The 23,217-nt window shown below is 38.3% G+C and overlaps 3 protein-coding genes across 3 annotated transcripts; all 3 read right to left on the minus strand.

The window, feature by feature from the left end:
• Nucleotides 1-5,069: 5,069 nt before the first annotated feature.
• LOC117612532 (epoxide hydrolase A-like) lies at nt 5,070-7,553 on the minus strand. The gene is made up of 3 exons (XM_034341215.1): nt 6,882-7,553; nt 5,612-5,853; nt 5,070-5,474 (listed from the first exon to the last, which is right to left on the minus strand). The coding sequence occupies exons 1-3, from the start codon at nt 7,359-7,361 to the stop codon at nt 5,225-5,227; spliced, it is 972 nt and encodes a 323-aa protein (XP_034197106.1). The 5' UTR covers nt 7,362-7,553; the 3' UTR covers nt 5,070-5,224.
• A 944-nt stretch (nt 7,554-8,497) lies between these two features.
• On the minus strand, nt 8,498-13,281 carry LOC117612533 (secreted RxLR effector protein 161-like). Its single transcript, XM_034341216.1, has 3 exons — nt 13,203-13,281; nt 12,350-12,441; nt 8,498-8,887 (listed from the first exon to the last, which is right to left on the minus strand). The coding sequence occupies exons 1-3, from the start codon at nt 13,279-13,281 to the stop codon at nt 8,558-8,560; spliced, it is 501 nt and encodes a 166-aa protein (XP_034197107.1). The 3' UTR covers nt 8,498-8,557.
• LOC117612531 (epoxide hydrolase A-like) lies at nt 13,164-15,746 on the minus strand. The gene is made up of 3 exons (XM_034341214.1): nt 14,848-15,746; nt 13,753-13,994; nt 13,164-13,634 (listed from the first exon to the last, which is right to left on the minus strand). The coding sequence occupies exons 1-3, from the start codon at nt 15,325-15,327 to the stop codon at nt 13,385-13,387; spliced, it is 972 nt and encodes a 323-aa protein (XP_034197105.1). The 5' UTR covers nt 15,328-15,746; the 3' UTR covers nt 13,164-13,384.
• Nucleotides 15,747-23,217: the final 7,471 nt, after the last annotated feature.

Here is a 23,217-nt window from a genome sequence, read left to right on the forward strand (position 1 = left end):
GACCTGGCATCCTAAACCGCCTTTGTATTCTTTGTCGCCTCGGCTCGACCCCTTCCGGGAATTTCCACGCCCCCACCACGTAGAACCAGTGTGGTTTCCACGTCTTTTGGGAAGATGGGTTACTTTCGATCATTTTCCCCACTGCACTCTGGAGATAGCAGAAGCCGATCTGGTGCGGGCTTCTCTTCAACAGAAAACAATGCAGCATCTGGTTTATGGTCAGCTCGGATCCATGCACTCTCCGCCCCAGAGCCTGGACACTTATCATTGTCCTATACACATTAGGGTTCGTTTGCTGCAAGACCACACCGAGCCGAGCCATCCACTTTTGGAGGAATGACAATAATGGCAGCCTCACCCGTTGCTTGAACATGTCGTCAATAATGTCCCCGCCCATCTGATCGGCTGCTTCGAACATCCGCTCTACCACCTCCTCATCCTCCCTATCATCTCTAAAAGCCGACCCGCTGCTCGGCTTTTCCTGCGAGTCAGATAGGTCTGATCGGCTCGACATCCTTTCTATGACTCCCTACACTTCAAACACAATCAAAGATGGGCAGAGATGGAATCTAAGCATCAAATCATACCAACACAAGCAAAATCGACGAACCTACACTTGGAGGAAAGAAAGCAGGAAGAGGAAGGAAAGGATAGGAAGAAGGAAGCAGCACCTTACCAAAACGATACTTCCGCCTTCCTTCGCCCACACGAACGCACTGGCACACAGTTGTTTGGAGGAATTTTTTGAGCTCTCACAGCGGCAACAATGGATAACAAATGGAGCAAACAGCGGTCTTCTCTTCCATTTATATAACCCACCCGATCATCTCCACCGTCCATGCTTTGCCTACCCACGTTCTGATGGTTACACGTGGTCACGTCACACGAGTTATCAACTGAAGCGACGGAAACGTATCGACACGACCCTTCGAAACCAGTCTGTTGTTAGACCCTTAAATGCTTCCTTTGATCAGTCATTGCCCTTGGGCCACGTCACGCCTACTCAAGTGCTTCACATTTTTTAAAAAATTGGCGCCATAAACCCTAGCATCCCAAGAAGCCTACTCGGCTGCGGATTTGGGGGCTGCATCACCCGACCCCAGCTGAAGAAAAATATTACAAAGGGCTCGGCTCACAATAAAAGGAAAAATAAAACAACTCCCCACCCAAGGTCGACTCCTTGAGTTAGATAGTTGGGGGGGCTATTGTTGATAGCTCATACTATCATTGTGGACCAAGCCCCTCAGAAGACAGCTCGCATACCAAAGCCGACCAAGGTAAACTGATAAAGAACTGCTTAAAGAGAATATGACAGATCAGAATGAAATGGGTGATCGGGTGCTCAAGAATTGACCCGACCACTATGACACCATGAAAGACGCATTTAAGTGGAAAAGCCTGGCTGAGTACGAAGAGTGGTTGAATGCACATCCCATCCCCAAACAGGTGTGGCCATATCCATTAAAACCCGAGTGAACAGACAAGTGATGGAAAGAGATCATTTAATTCATTTCCCATCCTTGGTTACTTGTCACTTCACCATCTGACCTCTGTCCAGCTATAAGGTGACCAGAGGCAGAATATTCAATGCAACTAGACCAGGGTGGATAAATATCTTCTCTACAAAATATCTTGATCTCCCTCTCTCTCTATAAATACCTTTCACCTACATCAGGACAAAGGTAATAACTCTTCATAAGATAAAAAGCCTTACATCCCTTCTCTCTGAAATCTGGAGTTAAGATCTTACTTAACCATCAGAGAGGGTTAGGCTGGAATCCACCCAGTCTGCCCCAGTTCTGATATCGTTCGAAGTGTGCAGATCATCTTGTTGAGGTGATCCATAATCTAAGGCCCAGGACGGACCCAAGGCCCCCGGATAAGGCCCAAGTCATCTATACGGGAAGGATACACGGTTCAAAAAATTTCTTTGTGGTGGCCATTGGCCAACTAAATAAATATACGCAGGTTCGGTTTTGAGTCATAGTTTCGTAAACCATGCGATAGTGTCTTATCTTGATAAGGTACGTCACGTACAACTAGAAGCATCCACATTTTCAAATAGCTGCCGTTGTTACAAATATGCAAGAAGGGGTAACAGATATCATGGTGATTGTCCTCGCTCATATCTCACACACGTATAGTGGCAGCTTTCCAATAATTGCCACTACAAATGCTGCCTATCTTCATGTAATGTAAGTATCCTTAATTAATTTGATTAGCCAAAAGTATGATCTTGGGCTTACTAGTATTCAGTGGCAGAACCAGGAATTGAGATTAGAGGTGACCTTCTTGTAAAACATAAAATAAAGGGAATGAGTGCGTCTTGAAAATCATTTTCAGACATTTGGACCAATATAGCCTAAAGTAAAAATCAAGAAATAAACTTTAAATTACAGCTTTCACACATCAAGTTCTGATTGTTGTATATATAAAACTCTTGTATCCTTTTTCAATATTCAATTCATACACACAACATTAAATTATTTAAGAGAGAGTTGAGAGTTGAGTTGGGGCCTGGACCCCTCTGGTCCACACATAGCTCCGCCATTGCTAGTATTCCAAAATGTATGAATAATTGAACGTGGTTATCAATGAAAACTTCCTTTTCCTAATTCGCAAAAATAAAATAAGCAGCACCGTCCGTACGTAAGTGTAATCAATAAAACTCGTATTTTCAATCAAACACTTTTTGCAATCTCTCTAAACCCCTGAACATAATTGGCCTCGCAGGTTGTGCTTCTATTTTGGCTTTATGATAAGTACATGGACCTAGATACTGCTGCCTTTGTATTCTATGGATACTACTATTATCATTGGGCGAAGCTGGACGTTCAGCTGCTTTGAATGAATTTCTTCACCAGCAATTTTTAAGCCAACCCAAGAACCCAAGAGAATGCCAGATGAACAACAAGGATTGGATTTCTGGAGAAAAACTTTGTGGGCTCTAACATGGTATTTGGGCGCAGTGATACCTCTTTCCGTTTAAAAGCAACTTGGGTGCGGACCTTCATGATTTCAACATTTGCGATGGTTGTTTCTTATGTAGTATTTTTGTTTGGCTTCTCCTCCTACTCTTTCATCGATAATAAAGAATCTATAGTTTTTGAACGAGAGGCTAGCATAGAAGAAGCGCAGAACCAAGAGAACAATATCGTAAAACAAGAAAGAGGGAAGGAGCCTTGCCAAGCCCCAGGAAGCTTAAGCCTTCGTCTAGACAAGATACTAGCAGGAGGAGGAGGTAAATTTTGGGCGCTAATTAAAAAACTGATCAAGGAGAAAAAACTTTTAGTACAAGAAATGCTAGCCACGTGGTTAGCCTACGTTGGGTGCAGTGTGGTAATGGCAGCTGGAAGCACGTTCTTCTTTGAACAACTCAGTAACTTGGACAACCCCTTCACAGGCTCTAACCCTGAAGTTTTTTTTCTACTGCATTAGGTCAATTTCAAAGTCATTGTCTCGAACAGTTCCAAAGAAATGGAAATCTTCAAGTGCTACGACGCGGGTGAGAATCGGGTGCGGAATGGCTTGCAGCATGCTGTGTTGTTTTGCTGCATGGCAGGTTGAGATCCAGAGGATGAAGAACCTTTGGAGGGTGGGAGTTGGAGACCACACTGTAAAGCCTGTTGCCATGACTATCTTTTGGTTACTTCCACAGTTCTTCCTATTAGGACTGATGGAAGGGCTTGTGGGAGGTGGATTAACTGATTTGATCGTTCCTGCTAGGTAATGGCAAAGTAATGGCTAGGTATTACGGATCCCACACCAACCATTTCATCATCGGTATCGGAAAATTAATTACTGTTCTTAGTATTTTGGCGCGTAGATGAACTTGGTTAGAAGACAAAATTAACTTGAGCCGTCTGGATAAGTATTTTAGAGCCTTGCCATACTTAACTATTGCTACCTTCTGCTACTACCCCTGTGCGGCCCTTTACTTTTAGCAAATCTAGAGTGATTGCATAATTCTCCCACTCAACGCCTGTAATATTGGAACTACCTATTTTATGTATTACCGTTGTTACTTTCCTTCAGCCCATATTCCTTCTATTCAAAGTCAACTGTAAAGAGATCAAATAGAATCAGAATACCCATCGTGGGCTATTCTCCTTTTCTACTTTTTATTCTTCTCTAAACTCTCTATTTCTCTACAGAATTGAGGATGTGGAGTAGATTGTTCAGATCCCCTAAAGTGGAAAGTAGTGGAAGTGCATGAATAAGTTAGAGTGCTGCTAAACGAATCTTAAAATTAACTGAGTACACCCTACTACCAAACTAGTTATTAAATTACTAATGTATCCTAATATAAAATGACCAAAAATGATATATTGAATTATGAAACACCGTCGTCGTCTCCTCCACTGGACATCGCACTCCTCCTTCATAACGTTATCTCCTCCACCATCTCACTAACACCGTCGTCGCATACGCTTCTCCACCATTATAGCAACGCCGTACACTGGCGCGGTGGTCGTCTGATATTGATACATCTCATTTTGATTTTATTATCAAATGGGTTATACTGTCTCGATTTGTTCTTCACCGGCCACAATGTTTTGTAACCTTCCTCCGGAAATTGGTTTTAATTTGCTCTTCAAAGGGAGCAGTTTTGGGGTTGTTTAATATTGATGATTTGAAGATATCCATGACCATGTGGGTATGCTGCAAACTTGCTACAAACATCGGAAATGCCTTTATAGCTTTCTGGTTTAGATCCAAATAATATGTTGAGGGGCCCTGAAATTTCCTTCATATAACTTGTGAAATCAAATAATAAGTTCAATGTTTGTGTATGTAAATTCAATATATTTATAAATCTAAACATAGGGCACAAATTCATGTAAAAAGAAAAATTTGGTTTAGGATTGGTATTAGGATATTGTGTGATTGAGTGTATTAAGGTGTACCGAGGGTATTTTTGGTAGTTAAATAGGGTGTACTTAGTTAATTTTATATTTTAATTAAAATATTAGGATGTACTTAGATCATAGGGTGTACTCAGTTAATTTTTGAGTTCTTTTAGCAGCACTCATAAGTTATTGTTTAAACTTTCTTGGAGAGTTGTAGGCTAGAAGAACATCAGATATATATTACCATCTCAAAAAACACAACACTTCAAAGTCACACAAAAGCACTTAAAAAGTCACGCGATCGAGAAACGCATAATAGAAAGTTTGAAACAGCAGCAGCAGCATACAAAGTACATACATATATAGACAGCTAATTAGTGAAATTTTGCGAAGAAGTCATGAATGTGTTTGTTGATTTCATCAGGCCTTTCTTGGTTGATAAAATGGGCAACTCCTTCCATTACAACTACCTCTTCCAGAAGAGGCACATATTTCTTGAACCCACCTTTGTGTATGAAGTCCTTGGTGCCCACAGAATTATAAGTTAGGTCCTGGTCCCCCACAATAAACTTAACTGGAACTTTCACTTGAGCCCCAGTCCATGCAGCAGTGAGTTCCCAATTTCTGCAATGAAATGGGAAATAATAAAAAACAATAATTACCATTAGATATTGGAGATCAAAGAAGAAAAACTCTTTCTTCCTAAAATTAGTTAGTGCATATGAAATTCAAGTAAACTAAGTTTAAAGGAAATTACATACAGGTCCAAGTTTCTGTAGTAGTTTAAGGCCCCAGTGAATCCTGTCTTCTCAAATTTGCTGGCATAGTAGTTGACTTCATCCTCAGACAACCAACTCGGCAAGACAATTGGAGCATCTACGGGATGTCCAAACATTTTGTCTTTAGGCAGGAAAAGTGGACCAGGATTGCGATATGTTAGAAATTCCTTCATAACTCTTGCAGTATCAATCTTGGCAAACTCAGCTTCTATCACTCCTGGCTCCTGTAACATGAGTAATTTGTCTATCATTTCATAAGCCAGAAGTTAAATTTATGCAATATATATGTTGCTTCTGAACGTTTACACACTTCACACTAATTTGATCAATGTTCCTTATTCACAATCTAGCAACACGATTTTTCTACAGTACATTCACATACGTAGTACAAGAACCTCGAAATACCACTCGTTGGGAAGTACTGAAGGAATCAAATGTCCCTCTCAATTAGCAACAAGATTTTCCTACAATACAAACACCTTGAAATACCCCTCGTTGGAAATCACTCAACGAGTGGTGTATTGCAACCTAACATGAGAACATTTCCATGAAATTTCAACCTTCAAAAGCAAATTTTACATTAACTAAAAAAACTAAATGAAGTAAAATTTTCTTCATTTTCTTGGCGAGGAGGAGTTGGTGGGAGTGGATTACATCAGGAATGAGGCAATCAAAAGGTGCCGAAACTGTAATTAACGACAATGATTGCTACCCTCTTTAAAACAAGACTTAAGAGAAGGGCCACAAGGCAGTGAGATTCAGATTCATTCGATACATGGTCGTTTTCAACTAATCAAGATTATCCCTTTTAAACTAATCACTTGGAATAGTGAGTCCAGCAATACAAAATGCTGTAACTCTTTGACTTAAGAGATTAAATAATAATAAGCAAAAGAATCAATCCTTAAACAAAAGATAAAATATTAACCCAAGATGCATTCATTAGTCTGTCTCAAGTTAAAATATTAACCCAAACAAATCCCTTGTTCTTCTTTTCTCTTTTTCTTTTTGGCCAGATACACAAAACCCTAAACCGAAGTCCTATGATCTGAATATCCATACCTCCAACATCCTCGGAATTGATTGAAATTCCCCATTTCAATTGAACCCAGAAAAAGAAAGGAAAAAAAACACAAACTTGACTTGCAGATAGCGAACAGATTGCCAATTAATGGGGCACAAAATTTCCAAACAAAAAAAATCAGAAAAATTAATTTTTTTTAAATAAAACAGGGGACGGATGAGATTGAACCTGAAATCTGCAGATGTAATAGTCATCCCCATAAACAGCTTTTAGAGATTCAAGGCTCTTCCTCTGAGGGTTTCTAGGCAGGAAAGCCACGCTCATGTTGACCAAGGCTTTGACCCGATCCGGCCGGAACAAGCAGAGGTACCAAGCAATGAACGCACCCCAGTCGTGGCCAACCACGAACACCTTGTCCTGGTCGGGGGCTATGGCGTCCAGGAGGGCGATGAGGTCTCCGACCACGTGGAGACAGGTGTAGCTGGTGGGCGAATCGGGCGCGTCCGTGTCGCCGAAGCCGCGGAGATCCGGCGCCACGGCTCTGTAGCCGAGGGAGGCCAGGGCTGTGATCTGGTGGCGCCAGGAGTACCAGAGCTCGGGGAAGCCGTGGACGAAGAGGATGAGTGGGCCCTGGCCTTTCTCGGCTATGTGCATGTTTATGCCATTGACTTGGACTGTTCTGTGCTCTATGCCGTCCATCTCCATCATGAAATTCTTTGTTTCTCTCTGTTTTTCTCTGTATGGTAGGAACTTATCAGTGATTGCTTAGTGTTTGGTTGTATTGTGTGGTATTTATATATTGATAGAGAATTATAGAGTGGCACAAAAGGAGCGTTCGTTTGCTGAGAAAGAAAGCGAGAAATTTGAAGGTGACAACTGGCTAGAAAGAAAGGTGAACGAGGAGAAATTATACAACGGTACCGTATCACGTACCATCTCGGTAATCACGTGTCCACTAGAAATCAACAAAGAAAAAACCATTTTTGGATAGGCAATTACAGTTTTCCAGTTTCGGGAGATTCTCCAATAAGTATTTAAGTTAAGAATTAATTACATACTTTTAATTTCTGTTGTTGAATTACATTTAAAAGACTAACAACATATTTAATAAATGCAATCTAATTGCAGAGATTAAAAGTATGCAATCAATGATTAACATAAAATACTTATTAGAGAATCTCCTTACAAATTTTTCCCTATAAAAAGCACTAGTGCACAAATGAAAATGATATGTTTGATATTTTCTATTTTTTGAATTTGATTGACCTCAAATTAATATAATTGAACCAAACAAATTCATCAAGTGACCTTGTTTCCTTCTTAACAATTAAGCAAGTATTTTACAGTGTCTTACTGTTAAGAACTAGAACTTTGAAAGCTAAAGAGTGCGAAAGTCTGAGTGAATGTACTGCAGTTCATTGACTCCAAAGGCTGGCATAAATAGCCGTACAGGGAACAAGAAATCAGAAAAATAAGCAACAAAATATCTCACGTCTAACAACCCTAGACTATTGGGATTCTCCTAAAGATCAGGTCAAACACTAACCATGTTTCCTGGTAAATAGGGATTATTAGCATAAGCAAATTAACTAAATAAATCAAATAACAATAATGGATAAATATCCAACATTCCCTCCCTTAAACTGAATGCTATTCAAGCAATCAGTTTACAGTAGAACCTGGCCCAACTCCAAGTAGATCACGCAGCTTCTCAAATGCTTCTAGCTTCAGAGGCTTGGTCAATATGTCTGCAATCTGATCTTGACTTTGACAATGAACTAGATCAACAACACCTGCCTTTGTAAGATCACGAAGGAAATGAAATCTGACATCAATGTGCTTGCTTCTTCCATGCAGCACTGGATTCTTGGAAAGTTTGATCGTTGAACTGTTATCACAGTATATCAGTGTAGGCTTCTTCTGAAATGTAATTCCTCAAGTATTCTTCTTAACCATACAGCCTGACAAGCACAAGAAGCAGCTGCTATGAACTCAGCTTCGGTTGTAGACAAAGTGACAACTTGCTGCTTCTTTGAAGACCATGAAACAGCCCCTGAACTTAACATGAACACATGACCAGATGTGCTCTTTCTATCTTCCAAATCCCCAGCATAATCACTGTCACTAAATCCCACTAACTCATTGCTTTTTCCCTTCTTATAAAACAGCCCATAATCCACAGTACCTTTCAAATAGCGGAGCACTCTTTTTGCAGCCTGATAATGAAGTTCAGTTGGTTTCTCCATAAACCTACTAAGGAGACTAACAACATACATCATGTCTGGTCGAGTGGCTGACAAATACATTAGACTTCCAATGATTTGCTTGTAATAGGTGCTGTCAAAACTCTCTCCTTCAGCATCTCTTGTAATCTTAAAACTTGGTACAATTGGATTTTGGATTGGGTTACAATTAGACATTTGAAATCTTTCTAGAACCTCCTGAGCATATTTCCTCTGGCTAATAAAGATTCCACAAGACGATTGCACTACCTCAATATCAAGAAAGTAACGCATCTTTCCCAGATCAGTCATATCAAATTCACTCATCATAGATGATTTAAATTCAACAAACATGGCTTCATCATTTCCAGTGAATAACAAATCATCTACATACAGACAAACAATCAAAAATTTACCTCCTTCTCCATATTTGACGAACAAAGTATGCTCATGAGGACACTTTTGGAATCCTGCCTTAGAGAAGTAAGCATCTATTCGACTGTACCAAGCTCGGGGTGCTTGTTTCAGTCCGTATAATGCTTTTTTTAGTCTGAACACCTTCTTCTCATTCTCCTTTTTCACATAACCTGGAGGCTGGTCAATGAAAACTTTCTCATTTAACTCACCATGCAAGAAGGCTAATTTCACGTCAAGTTGATAAACGGGCCAAGAGTTTTGTGCTGCCAATGATACCACCAAACGAATGGTGTCAAGTCTTGCAACCGGTGCAAAGACTTCAGCATAATCAACTCCATATTCTTGCGTGTATCCCTTTGCCACCAGTCGCGCTTTGTATTTGTCAACCTCTCCTTTCTCGTTGAGCTTTGTTTTGAAGATCCATTTAACCCCAATGGTTTTTTCTTCTGCTGGAAGATCAGTCAATTCCCTGGTATCATTTTTCTCGATTGCCTCTATTTCTACATCCATAGCTTTCCTCCACTTTATATTATTAATAGCATCCTCAAAGAGCACTGGATCACTGTCTGCGAACAAAGCATGATGAGCAACATTATCATCATCTGATAATTCATCTCCGCTTACATAGTCTGTCATCCAAACAGGCCTTTTTCTGATCCGTTGAGCATCTGAGTTTGAAGGTTGATCTTCAGAAGGTTCGTTTGCTGAAACATTTGACATCATATCTCTGGAAGTTTGTGCTTCAGGTTCTGTTATGTTTTCACTTGCTGGAACATTTGGCAAGATATCTTCTAAAATTTGTGCATCAGTCCTTCTTTCATCATTGATATCTAAATCAAATGGAATTGATTCAGATACAGTGTTGCCCCAATTCCAACAACTACCTTCATCAAACACAACATCACGGCTAATAATGATCTTCTGAGTGACTGGATTGTACAGCCTATACGCCTTTGATTCTTCACTAACACCAAGTAGCACACATTTCACACTTTTGTCATCAAGTGCCTCTTTTCTGATCAGGTACATGTGCATAGGCTAGACATCCAAATATTCTGAAGTGATCAACAACTGGTTTGTGTCCGGTCCATGCTTCTTCAGGTGTCATGTTTTTAACAGTAAGTGTGGGGCTTCTATTCAAAATATGAACACTCCAGTTGACAGCTTCTGGCCAAAACTTCTTTGGGATGTCTTTCTTTGTCAGCATGCTTCGTACCATATTCATAATAGTACGATTTTTCCTCTCTGCCACCCCGTTTTGCTTTGGTGAATAGGCTGCTGTAAGGTGTCTACGAATTCCATTCATTTCACATAAGTTAGTAAATTCATGTGATGTGAATTCACCGCCACGATCAGTACGAATAATCTTTATGCAATTTCCAGTTTCTTTTTCAACATGTGCACGAAATCTTTTAAATGCAACAATGGCCTCAGATTTTTCCCCCAAAAAATAAATCCATGTCTTACGACTAAAGTCATCAGTAAATGTAATGAAGTACCTTTTGTTGCTGTTTGATGTTGGGTTAATTGGTCCACATATATCTGAATGAACCAATTGCAGTACTTCTGTAGCTCTCCATGTACTCTCTTTTGGAAATGAGTCACGATGCTGCTTTCCAATAATGCAATCCTCGCATACCTTTGAAGGAGTTTGAATTTGAGGCAGTCCGCTTACCATCTTCTTTTGCTCTAAGGTCTTCAATCCATTAAAGTTTAGATGCCCATAACGATAGTGCCACAGCCATGTTGTGTCTTGTGTGGTTGAAGTGAAGCAAGTTTGATCATTATGTGGCATCTGTGTGTATAGAGGGAACATCCGATTTGTTGTCATTTGGGCTTGTGCAAAAAACCCCTTCTCCGGATGATGAATCTGACAGTTGTCCTTTTGAATAAGGATTGCGAAACCCTTTTCTTGTAGCTGACCAAGACTAACCAGATTACTCTTTAGTTCTGGGACATAAAATACGCCAGTGATTGTTTGCATGCTACCATTCAACCGAATTTTAATATTCCCTTTACCCATAACACAGATGCTAGAATTGTTTCCAAGCTTCACATTTTCTCTAAAATTTTCATCTAGATCAGAGAACAAGAGTTTGTTACCACACATATGATTGCTGCAGCCAGAGTCTAAATACCAAGTATCACCTAATGGATTCTTCTTTTTGTCGATGTAAGCCATCAAGAGAATTTCTTCTTCAGTCTCAACAAGATTCACCTTAGTTTCCTTCTCTTTGTTAGGGCATTCATATTGATAGTGGCCAAACTTGTGACAGTGAAAGCATTCCACATTTGCCTTGTCAAATTGTGCTCCTTGATTGTAGGAAAACTGGTGTCCTCTGCCTCTGCCTCTTCCTCGAAGTCCTCCGCGTCCTCTACCTCTGCCTGGAGATGTTCCTTCATGAGTGGTGATCTTCAAGGCTTGCTCCTCCACAACATGACTAGTCATCCTTTGCTCATGAACCAATAATGAACTTTGTAACACATCGATCGAAAGACTGTCAATGTCATTCGATTCTTCAATGGAACACACCACATAGTCAAATTTGCGTGTCATTGAGCGAAGGATTTTCTCAATGACTGCAACATCTTCCATTTTTTCGCCATGTATACGCATCTTATTCGCGATCACCAATGTCCTTGCAAAGTAATCATTAACTGACTCTCCTTCCTTCATGTGGAGAATCTCAAACTCTTTGCGAAGAACTTGAAGTTGGGCACGTTTCACTCGTGCTATACCTTGATACTTCGTTTTTATGGAATCCCAGATATCCTTAGCAGTATCCTTCTTGAGGATAGTTTCCAGGATGGCACGATCTATTGCTTGAAACAGGTAGTTCTTTGTCTTCAAATCCTTCAATCTTTGCTCCTCCAATGTCTTTCTCTGCGTCTCTGTCAAGATAGCCCCACTAGTGTGCTCTGTGATGCCGGTTTCAACCAGAATCCAATACTCCTTGGATCGCAAGAAATTTTCCATTAGCATACTCCAATGATCATAGTGACCATCAAAGCGTGGAATCGCAGGTTGCACAAAATTGTTTTCAGACGCCATTGAGTCTTGCTGCTGCAAGATGAAAGCTGCTGCTTTTTCAAACCAGGCCCCAGTGGGGTGCTCTGATACCAATTGTTAAGAACTAGAACTTTGAAAGCTAAAGAGTGCGAAAGTCTGAGTGAATGTACTGCAGTTCATTGACTCCAAAGGCTGGCATAAATAGCCGTACAGGGAACAAGAAATCAGAAAAATTGCATAAAGATTATTCGTACTGATCGTGGCGGTGAATTCACATCACATGAATTTACTAACTTATGTGAAATGAATGGAATTCGTAGACACCTTACAGCAGCCTATTCACCACAGCAAAACGGGGTGGCAGAGAGGAAAAATCGTACTATTATGAATATCGTACTATTCACCAAAATGTAAAACGAACTATAATTTTAAAAAAGCTTGTCATCACTAAAGATTGAGAAATTTTGAGAGAAGGGGATGGCATGAAATTCGAAGTGTTTGGGGATTTTAAACTTCTTTTTTTGTCAAATGATTGATATGGACGTGTGATGATATCAACTAATCCTTACTCTAGAGATACTTTAACGATTCAAAATTACACTGTTTTAGTATGAAAACCAAACCAACCTGTTCTAATGGTTCTGGTTTGACTATGGTGTTTTGCCCACGCCAACAGAGAACTGCAAATTATTCAACAAGCTTTATTTTCGTAAAATCATGGAAACCGTTCCTTTTGTGTCACCTCAAAAGGAAAAGAAAAGAAAAATCATTACTTTTAAATCAAATATAGACGTTATAATACGATTTAGGAAGTTTTCAAATATGCCAAATAAAAGCAAATTAAAATAATGTAGTTCAAAATTAGGCCAAAATCCACCAAAGATGTTGAAAATGAAATACCAGCACAAATCCGAAATACAGGATACAACACATGAAGTTGTGAGGCTGCTGCTGCAATCTCCAGGATACGAATTCCCATCTCAAAATACAGAACACTTTATTAATGAATGCACAACAGAGAGTTTGAAACAGCAGCAGCATACAACATACATATACATATATATATATATATAGACAGCTAATTAGTGAAATTTAACGATGAAGTCATGAATGTGTTTGCTGATTTCATCAGGCTTTTCTTGGTTGATAAAATGGGCGACTCCTTCCATTACAACTACCTCTTCGAGAAGTGGCACATATTTCTTGAACCCACCTTTGTGTATGAAGTCCTTTGCGTGAAGAGAATTATGAACTAGGTCCTGGTCTCCCACAATGAACTTAACTGGAACTTTCACTTGAACCTCGGTCCATGCTGCAGTGAGCTCCCAACTTCTGCATTCAAAGCAAACCTTCAGAATATATATTCGACAAACAAGAAAAGCTCTTTCTTGCTAGAATTAGTTTGTGCGTATGAAATTCAAGTAAACTAAGTTTAAAGGAAATTACATACAGGTCCAAGTTTCTGTAGTAGTTTAAGGCCCCAGTGAATCCTGTCTTCTCAAATTTGCTGGCATAGTAGTTGACTTCATCCTCAGACAACCAACTCGGCAACACGATTGGAGCATCTGGGGCATGTCCAAACATTTTATCTTTAGGCAGGAAAAGTGGACCAGGATTGCGATATGTTAGAAATTCCTTCATAACTCTTGCAGTACCAAGTTTGGCAAACTCAGCTTCCATCACTCCTGGCTCCTGTAACATGACTAGTTTATCTATCACAACCCAGAACTGAAATTTATGCAACCATATATGTTGCTTCTAAACGTTTACAACATTTCACACTAATTTAATCAATGTGCCTTAGTCACAATATAGCAACACAATTTTTTACGTTACATTCGCATACTCACTAGTACAAAATCCTCGAAATACCACTCGTTGGGAATCACTCAACGGGTCATAATGACCCAACAAGTGGTGTATTTCAAAATGTTCATACTGAGTATATGTACCGTAACCCCTCACAGCAATCTAACATGAGAACATTTCCATGAAATTCAAACCCCCAAAAGACAAATTCGCATCAGCTGAAAAACTATATGAACTTCATTTCCTTGGCGAGGAAGAGTTGGTGTGAGGAACGAGGCAATCAAAAGGTGTTCACACATAATCTGCTATTAAACTACTTGCCTTGAACAAGCCGAAACTTTAATTAACAATTAATCACGATTAAAATAAGACTTAAGATAAGGGCCACACGGCAATGAAATTTGGACTCATTAGATACATGGTCGTTTTCAACTAATCAAGGTTATCTAAAACCATTATCTCCTTTAAACTAATCACCTCGAAAGTGAGTCCAGCAATAGAAAATGTTGTAACCATTAAACTTAAACAAAAAATAAAATGTTTCATAAAAAAAAAAAAAAAAATAAAACCCAAAAAAAAATTTCAAATCTCCATCGGGTAGTTTAGATTAATATCGCTTGTATTCAAAAACAAAAAAACAGATTGAAAACTAGTGGACCACAAAATTTCCAAACAAACAAGTCAGAAATTTTATTAAAAATAAAAACAAAAAAACAGGGGACATATGAGATTGAACCTGAAATCTGCACATGTAATAGTCATCCCCATAAACAGCTTTCACAGATTCAATGAACTTCCTCTGAGGGTTTCTAGGCATGAAAGCTACGCTCAGGTTGACCAAGGCTTTGACCCGGTCGGGCCGGAACAGGCAGAGGAACCAAGCTAAGTAAGCGCCCCAGTCGTGGCCCACCACGAACACCTTGTCCTGGTCGGGGGCTATGGCGTCCAGGAGGGCGATGAGGTCTCCGACCACGTGGAGACAGGTGTAGCTCGTGGGGGAATCGGGGGCGTCGGTGTCGCCGAAGCCTCGGAGGTCCGGCGCGACGGCTCTGTAGCCGAGGGAGGCGAGGGCTGTGATCTGGTGGCGCCAGGAGTACCAGAGCTCGGGGAAGCCGTGGACGAAGAGGATGAGTGGGCCCTGGCCTTTCTCGGCTATGTGCATGTTTATACCATTGACTTGGACTGTTCTGTGCTCTATGCCCTCCATCTCCACCATGAAATTCTCTGTTTCTCTCTGTTTTTCTCTGTATGGGAGGAACTTATCAGTGATAGTTTAGTGTTTGTTTGTATTGTGTGGTATCCTGTGGTGAGGCCAAGATTTCATTTCCCATATCAAAATTCTATACAAATTCCTCCCTCTTTTATCTCATAGAAAACTAACAAAAAAAAATTACTACGATAGACATTATTTATATGAATAGTACCAATCATTGTCTCCTCTTACCTTTTGACATAAAAAGAAAAAAAACAAAGTGTGAAAATGCTCTAAAAGGACATGGAAATAGGGGACAGAGAGATCCCGTCTCGATTTGATGACCCAGGTCAACGCTCATCCTCACACTTATCCATCCCATCTTGAAAGAGAATTTCATGAAGCCACCATTCAATATTGTGATCTCATGTCTGCGAATTCTTTTTTGGTCAAAAGATAAATTCATTCATAATATAACTCTCACCCAAAAGTTGGGGAGGAAACATTACATGATAACAACTTAAACAGCTTACACCATATTTTATAGTCTCTTGCATTTATCAAATAGAACTCATATTGTAAATCGGGCAATAGTTTTAAAATAAAAATAACAACTTTTTACCACCAAAGATGGAAATTTTTTTAGAGAGGGTGATGATATCAAATTGGAAATGTTTACAGAATTTTTTATTTATTTATTTTTTAAGGATCTCACTAATAAATCCATTTTAACATGACATAATATATAAAAGCCCTTATAGAGCCTATTGGGAGTGAAAACCCCAAAACTAGCAACTTATTATTTTATAATTGGGTTGGAAAAATAATATTGTGGTGGAGAATGATTATGGGTATTTTATCAAGTGATTTTGGATTGAGATTATTCAAATAATTGCGTTTAATTTCAAGTTGGACAAAAATGACCAAAATACCCCTATGTGTGAAAAATTACCAAAATACCATTGTAGGCACCCCAAAAAAATAAATAAATAAATAAAATCTGAAACTTGGAGGGCATCAAACCACCCTCCTCTCATTCTTCCCCTCTTGCCTCAACCATTCAAATTTGCCATTATGAAAGGATGAGTCACATAGTCTAAATTGGTGAGTCACCTAACCTCAGATTCTTCAATCATGAATTTATTTTCATCCTCCTCATTCATTGTATCATCACTTTCTTCCTCATTCACCTGATTTTCATCCTCATTCTTCTTTTGTTCCTCTTAAAAATCCAAAATTCGTCACTTCCTTGGAGCAGCTGAGAACTCAAATTTCGGAAGTTCAAATGAGAAAACTTCCTTCATAAAAGTTGTTCATTTATGTGATTCCTATAACATTCTCCAATTTCAACTCTATCTGACTAGCACAAGCTTCGAAAACTTGGTACGATCACAGTATGTTTACCATTTTCTGGTTTTGCAGTAGAATGCTTAGTTTCAATATGTTTCTATGATTTTCTGTACTCAAATGACTTTGGTTCCTTCATCAAAGTTGTTCGAAATTCTGTCTATTATAACATATCAAAAATATAGGTTGATCGGACTTCTATAGCCACCTTGGGACCGTTTAGAGTGGAACTTGTTTATAGTCTTCGACCCTTATTCCTTCCCTCAATTTCAGTCCAAAACACTCATTTTGAAAACTCAAAACACTATGATTTCTTCATGATTAAGTCTCCTCTTTATAACATATCCAAAGGTCAGCAAAGCACAACCATTATAACTCTCTGAAAATTGGTATGAACAAAACTTGTTCATTGATTATATTGGATTTCTTGTTATAGATGTGTACTTTCTCTCAAATGGCTTGTTACTTGTCATTCAATTGATCAAATTAGCCACTATCAGCTCAAGTAAATGATTCTTTGAAGATATGAAGCTCATCTTCTTATTGTCTCTTTGAGTACTAGTTGTAAATCAAGTATTGGTTAGATTGCCTCAATGACATATATCTCTTTCAAAGTGTGTTTCTGTAAAGTTCTAGATTATTTCGATGGGATTTTGTACCAATTTCACTCTAGGATTAGGTTACATCAAAATTGATATCTTAAGGGTTATTTCAAAGTTTGTTTTGTGCCATTTGAATTTAAATTGAGTTTTTTGTGAAATTTCAAAGTAGAGACTATGTTGTTGGAATTGTTTAGATTCTACTGCATGCCATGTTTTGAATACGTGTTTGAAAACTTTCTGATCTTGGATTTTCATGAAATTTTAGTATGTTTTACTTTCACATATTTTCTTCAAATCTGGAAAGTTTTATCCAGTTTGATTGTAAATTGTAATTTTGGTGAGTTTTCAAAATAAAATGTACAAACTTGAAGGGAAAAAAAAAAAAAAAAAAAACATTATGTAGCCTAGTCTGTTTTGGTTTCTATTTTGACATGCTTCCTTAACCCTACTTTTTTTTATCAAATTTTGACATTTTTAATGTTTCTATGTCTAGTTGTGATCTAAAAAGTTTTACATTATTTTGATTTCAACTCAATATTTAGTGAATTTTCAAAGTTAATGTGTTCCAACCTATATATTTAGCAAAACTGAAGTTTTTGTTTTAAATTTTCTTTATGAGCCTAGAGCCGAACCACCTGATTTTAAACATCCCAAGGAGTATAAAAATTACATGAGGGGAATAGATTGGTTTTTCCTTGAGCTTGGTTCTATGCTTGCTTGAACGTGAGGTTAAGGGAGTAACAATCGGGTCGAACAACTTATCAAGTGTATTTTGGGGCTTTAGGTCTACGTGGGCCAGTAGGACACTCAAACATGTTTCTTTTTTTCCAATGAATTTTAATTAGTAAATTATCTTAATTAGGTGTTCTACTCTGCGTACTTTTAAGGACAAACCCGCATAAGGTTAAGCTAGTTGGACATGAGGCAGGGTTTCCTAATTTCCTGATGACAGGGCTATGTCACTTTTAATCTTGGTGCTTATATATAATATTATAACTATGAATATTATTGTTGCTTTGCTCGATAAATATTATTTGATGTTTTGTGAATATTATTATTGATGTTTCTCCATGGATATTATTTTTGACGTTGGATGAATATTATTATTCATGTGATTAAGCTTGAAATATTATTGTTATAATTTGAATTATTATTCTGCACAGATAAATGATGTTTTCGCTGCATTACATATGCATCATAAATACAGTTGTATTTAGGGTGTGTGTGACATTTGAGGTATATCTAAGGGGTGGAAGAAAGCCTTAGATATATCTGTGTAAAAATGCGAAATACATTCAAGTGACGAGAGCAAGGCTTGAATATATTGAGGTGATGGGAGCAGGGTCTCTAATGAAAAGTAAAAGTTGAGAAATTCGTAAACAAAAGAAAACTGGGTTAAGGGACGGATGGGCCCTAGTTCATATTTTAGGATATTCGGAGCCATAGTGGTAAAACGCATGGTGTGGGACATGCAGGCTTGTTGGCCTAAGGTATGAATTAGTGGGATTAGAAGGGAGTGAGTTCATGGCATTACCGCATATGCAAATTTATTTATCTGGTATGGTTGCATAATTTCTGTATCTTGTGTTGTTTGATACATGACACTTTGATTAACTGTGATAGTTGATCTTGAGGGGTTTGATGGTACTCTACTGGGCATTAGAATGCTCATATTCTAATAGATAGTGCAGGATTCAAGGTGGAGTTTGAGGGAGTGGGTTTCAACGAAGCTACTAGGCTTTTGTTGTTAATTTTGTAATTAATAATTGTAAGTCGTCAACCATTTGATAAAAATCTTAGTGTGTATTTAACTACGAGCTACTGCGACTCTGATATTGTGTCGTTAAGTAAATTTGTATTAATTGTGACTCTATTTTCTCATCATATTATGGTTGTAGGATTTTATTCTTATGACTATGGTATAACTCACACCATAATTCGAGAATATTCCTAATTTTCGAATCCGGTCCTGACATATGCCCTGCTAAAATGAGTTTTATTGAATTGAGATTCTTTGGTGGAAGGCATGCAATATATTATCACGGCTAGATTGTTATAAATTATGAACATACCATTGGATTGGTGGTTGCTTTGATCGGCCTTTCGCGGTTGCTCTGTAAATGGGTTATTGTTGAGGAGGAGTAGTTGGTGGGAGTGGCTTACATCAGGAATGAGGCAATCAAAAGGTGTTCACACAAGCCGAAACTGTAATTAAGGACGATGATTTCTACCCTCTTTAAAACAAGACTTAAAGATAAGGGCCACAAGGCAGTGTGATTCAGATTCATTAGATACATGGTCGTTTTCAACTAATCAAGATTATCCCCTTTAAATTAATCACTTGGAATAGTAAGTCCAGCAATACAAAATGTTGTAACTCTTTGACTTAGAGATTAAATAATAATAAGCAAGATGCATTCATTTGTCTCTCAAGTTAAAGTTGCTACACAAATTCCTTGTTCTTCTTTCTCTTTTTCTTTTTGGCCACACAAACAAAGCCCTAAACCGAAGTCCTATGATCTGAATATCCATACCTCCAACATCCTCGGAATTGATTGAAATTCCCCATTTCAATTCAACCCATAAAAAGAAAGGAAAAAAAACACACCAACTTGACTTGCAGATATGATACATGAAAACAGGTGGCAAACAGATTGCCAATTAAGAGCAAGTCCAGCAGCAAGGCTGGACTCAGGCTGGGGGGGAGGGGGGGGATGGGGTGGTTTGGTAAAAAAGTGGGTTTCCAGCAACAGAAGGCAGCCCTGGCAAGAGGTGGGGGCCATGAGACTGGGCTGGCCCGAGGTGGAGTTCGGCCCGAGCAAGCGCCCGAGGGCGGTGATGTCATGGCTGACGCCAAGCTGGCGTCAGCCCTTCAACGTTTGAAATTTTTTTTACCGTTGCACGCGCCAACGTTAAAAAAAATTTCAAACAACGCGCTATAGTAGCCGCCAATGGCTACCTTCCACGTATCGCCCTATTGGCTCTCCGATTCTATTTTTTCCTTTAATCCAACTGCAGACAATTTTTTTGCAATAAAAAATTGAAAAAAATTTGAAAGTTTTTTAACAAAATACACAAAAATTACTGAATTTTTTTGTATAAATATCAACCAATACTCTTCTCTTTTAACACCAAATCCTCTTACATTTTTTTCTCCTTCTACTATTATTCACTTTCTCTTCAATATTTATTCACTTTCTCTTCAATATTTATTCACTTTCTACTCAATATTTTTTCACTTTCAAGTTGTATTTTTCTCTATCATATTATGGGTTCTTCTACTGAAAATGGAGGGGCATGGAGCATGATGGAAGATGTTAGCTTGTGTGAGGCTTGGGTCCAAGTTAGTCATTGTCCCGTAACGGGCAATGAGATTAAATTTTCTCATATGTGGAAAAAAATTCATCAAGCATTTTGTGAAAGGGCAATTGGTTCTACACGTACAGAAATGGCATTATCCAGTAGGTGGAAAGTTCTTAATAAAGAGTTGGCGAAATGGAGAAATGCCTTAGCAAAAGCGATGGACAACCATCGAAGCGGAGAAAACCTTAGCAGTGAGGTAAATTATTTGTCATTTTCGTTCTATTAATTTCTATGTCATATTAATTTTTATTTAAATGTTTCTTGCAATTTATATATTTTGTTAATATGTCTCTAGTTTTTTTTTTTTTTTATACATGTTGCATTTTTTTTAAATTTATTGAATTTGCATTAGTTTTTTTTTACATGTTGCATTGCCAATATTTTTTAAAGTTTCTTGCATTTCCATTTAATTTTTTTTATAGATTATGCAAGCACAAATGTGGTTTGGTGCTACTGGGCAAGGGAAAAAAAAGTTTCAACCATACCCATTGTTGGGAGGTGGTGAAGACTTGTAAGAGATTCCAAATTATTCCAACCGGTCCGACGGTAGTCTTGAACGAGACTCCACTTCATGAGACGCCGGCATCGGATTCACCTATGGATTCCCCGATGAGTCAAGACTCACCCATTGAAAAGGAGCCAAGGCCTATTGGGAGGAAGGCGGCAAAGGCGAAGAGAGGGAGTAATTCTAGCAAGAATGCATCTAAATTTTTGGAGGAACTTTCAAAGCACCAAGCCATGAGAATTGAAATGGACTTGAAACAACAAGAGCACGATATGGCTATTCAACTAGAATATGCAAAAGAAAGGGAGTATGTACGCAAAGAAAGGGAGTATGTACGTGAACAAAACATTGAAAAAAAAAGATCGGGAAACCATGGCCATGGATACAAGCCATATGTCCCCTGAAACAAAACAATTTTGGAAGCTAGAACGAAGGGATGTTATGAGACGAAGACTTTTTCGTGACGATGGACCTAGCAACACGGATTGGTTAAATGATGAAAACCATTAAAATAGTTTGTTTGCCTTTCATGTCTTAGTTTACTTGCCTTTGATTTCATTGTATTTTTTTGTTTTGTTTAATTCATGTATTTTATTTTATTAGTTGTATTGCTTTTCTTTTAGTGAATAAAGAAAATATTCAACAAAAATCCTTTTTATTCAAAACATTCCATACATAAAAAACAAACCACCAACCAAAGCATAAAAAAACAAACAAAAAAAGCATAAAAAAAAAAACAAACCATAACCAAAGCATAAAAAATAAACAAACCACAACCAAAGCATAAAAAATAAACAACCCACAACCAAAGCATAAAAAATAAACAACCCACAACCAAAGCATAAAAAATAAACAACCCACAACTAAAAATAATAAAGCATAAAAAAAACAAAGTATAACTAAAAATACAACTTAAACATAATAAATTTAAAAAAAAATATTCACTTCACTTCATTCACCTTCATTGCCTTTCACCGCCCATAAATGCTCCATCAAGTCAACTTGATTCATGAATATACGACGATTGCATCTCCGTGTAGTGATCAATCATACGGGGCATGAAACTACCATCTCTAACCAACGGTTCATGCTGCACTGGTTCCCCATTTGGCCCCACTAGTTTTTCATAAATTCGTGTTAGGGCCGTGTCCATGGGATTTGGTTCATACACTTCATCAGCATCGTAATCATATTCATCTCCCACAATCATGTTATGGAAGATGATGCAAGTCATCATTATACTCCTAAGCACCTCGTCGTCAAATAGACGTGCCTCGCCCCTGATAATAGCCAACCGGGCTTGAAGGATACCAAAGCACCTCTCAACATCTTTTCTGTACCCCTCTTGATAGCGAGCAAAAAAATTTTGCTTATGGGATCGGGGATGTGGAATTGTTTTCACAAATGTTGTCCACCTCGGGTAGATGCCATCAGCTAGATAATACCCGTTCTGGTAGATAGTACTGTTGATTTCATATGTGATATTTGGGGCTTCACCTCTCAAAACATCATTGAATACCGGGGATTGACCTAGGAAATTCAAATCATTTTGAGATTCGGCAACTCCGAAGAAGGCGTGCTAAACCCATGTATCAAAAACCAGCAAGTGCTTCCAGGATGATACTTTTCTGCCCTTTTCTATTTCCGTAATCCCCTTGCCAAGAAGTATGTTTACCATTTTCTTGACTAGCACAAGCTTCGAAAAGTTGGTACGATCACCGTATGTTTACCATTTTCTGGTTTTGCAGTAGTATGCTTGTTTTAATATGTTTCTATGATTTTCTGTACTCAAATGACTTTGGTTCCTTCATCAAAGTTGTTTGAAATTCTGTCTATTATAACATATCAAAAATATAGGTTGATCGGACTTCTATAGCCACCTTGGGAACGTTTAGAGTGGAACTTGTTTATAGTCTTCGACCCTTATTCCTTCCCACAGTTTCAGTCCAAAACACTCATTTTGAAAACTCAAAACACTATGATTTCTTCATGATTAAGTCTCCTCTTTATAACATATCCAAAGGTCAGTAAAGCACAACCATTATAACTCTCTGAAAATTGGTATGAACAAAACTTGTTCATTGATTATATTGGATT

Source organism: Prunus dulcis, unplaced genomic scaffold (genome assembly GCF_902201215.1).
Source record: "Prunus dulcis unplaced genomic scaffold, ALMONDv2, whole genome shotgun sequence".
Lineage (NCBI taxonomy): Eukaryota > Viridiplantae > Streptophyta > Magnoliopsida > Rosales > Rosaceae > Prunus > Prunus dulcis.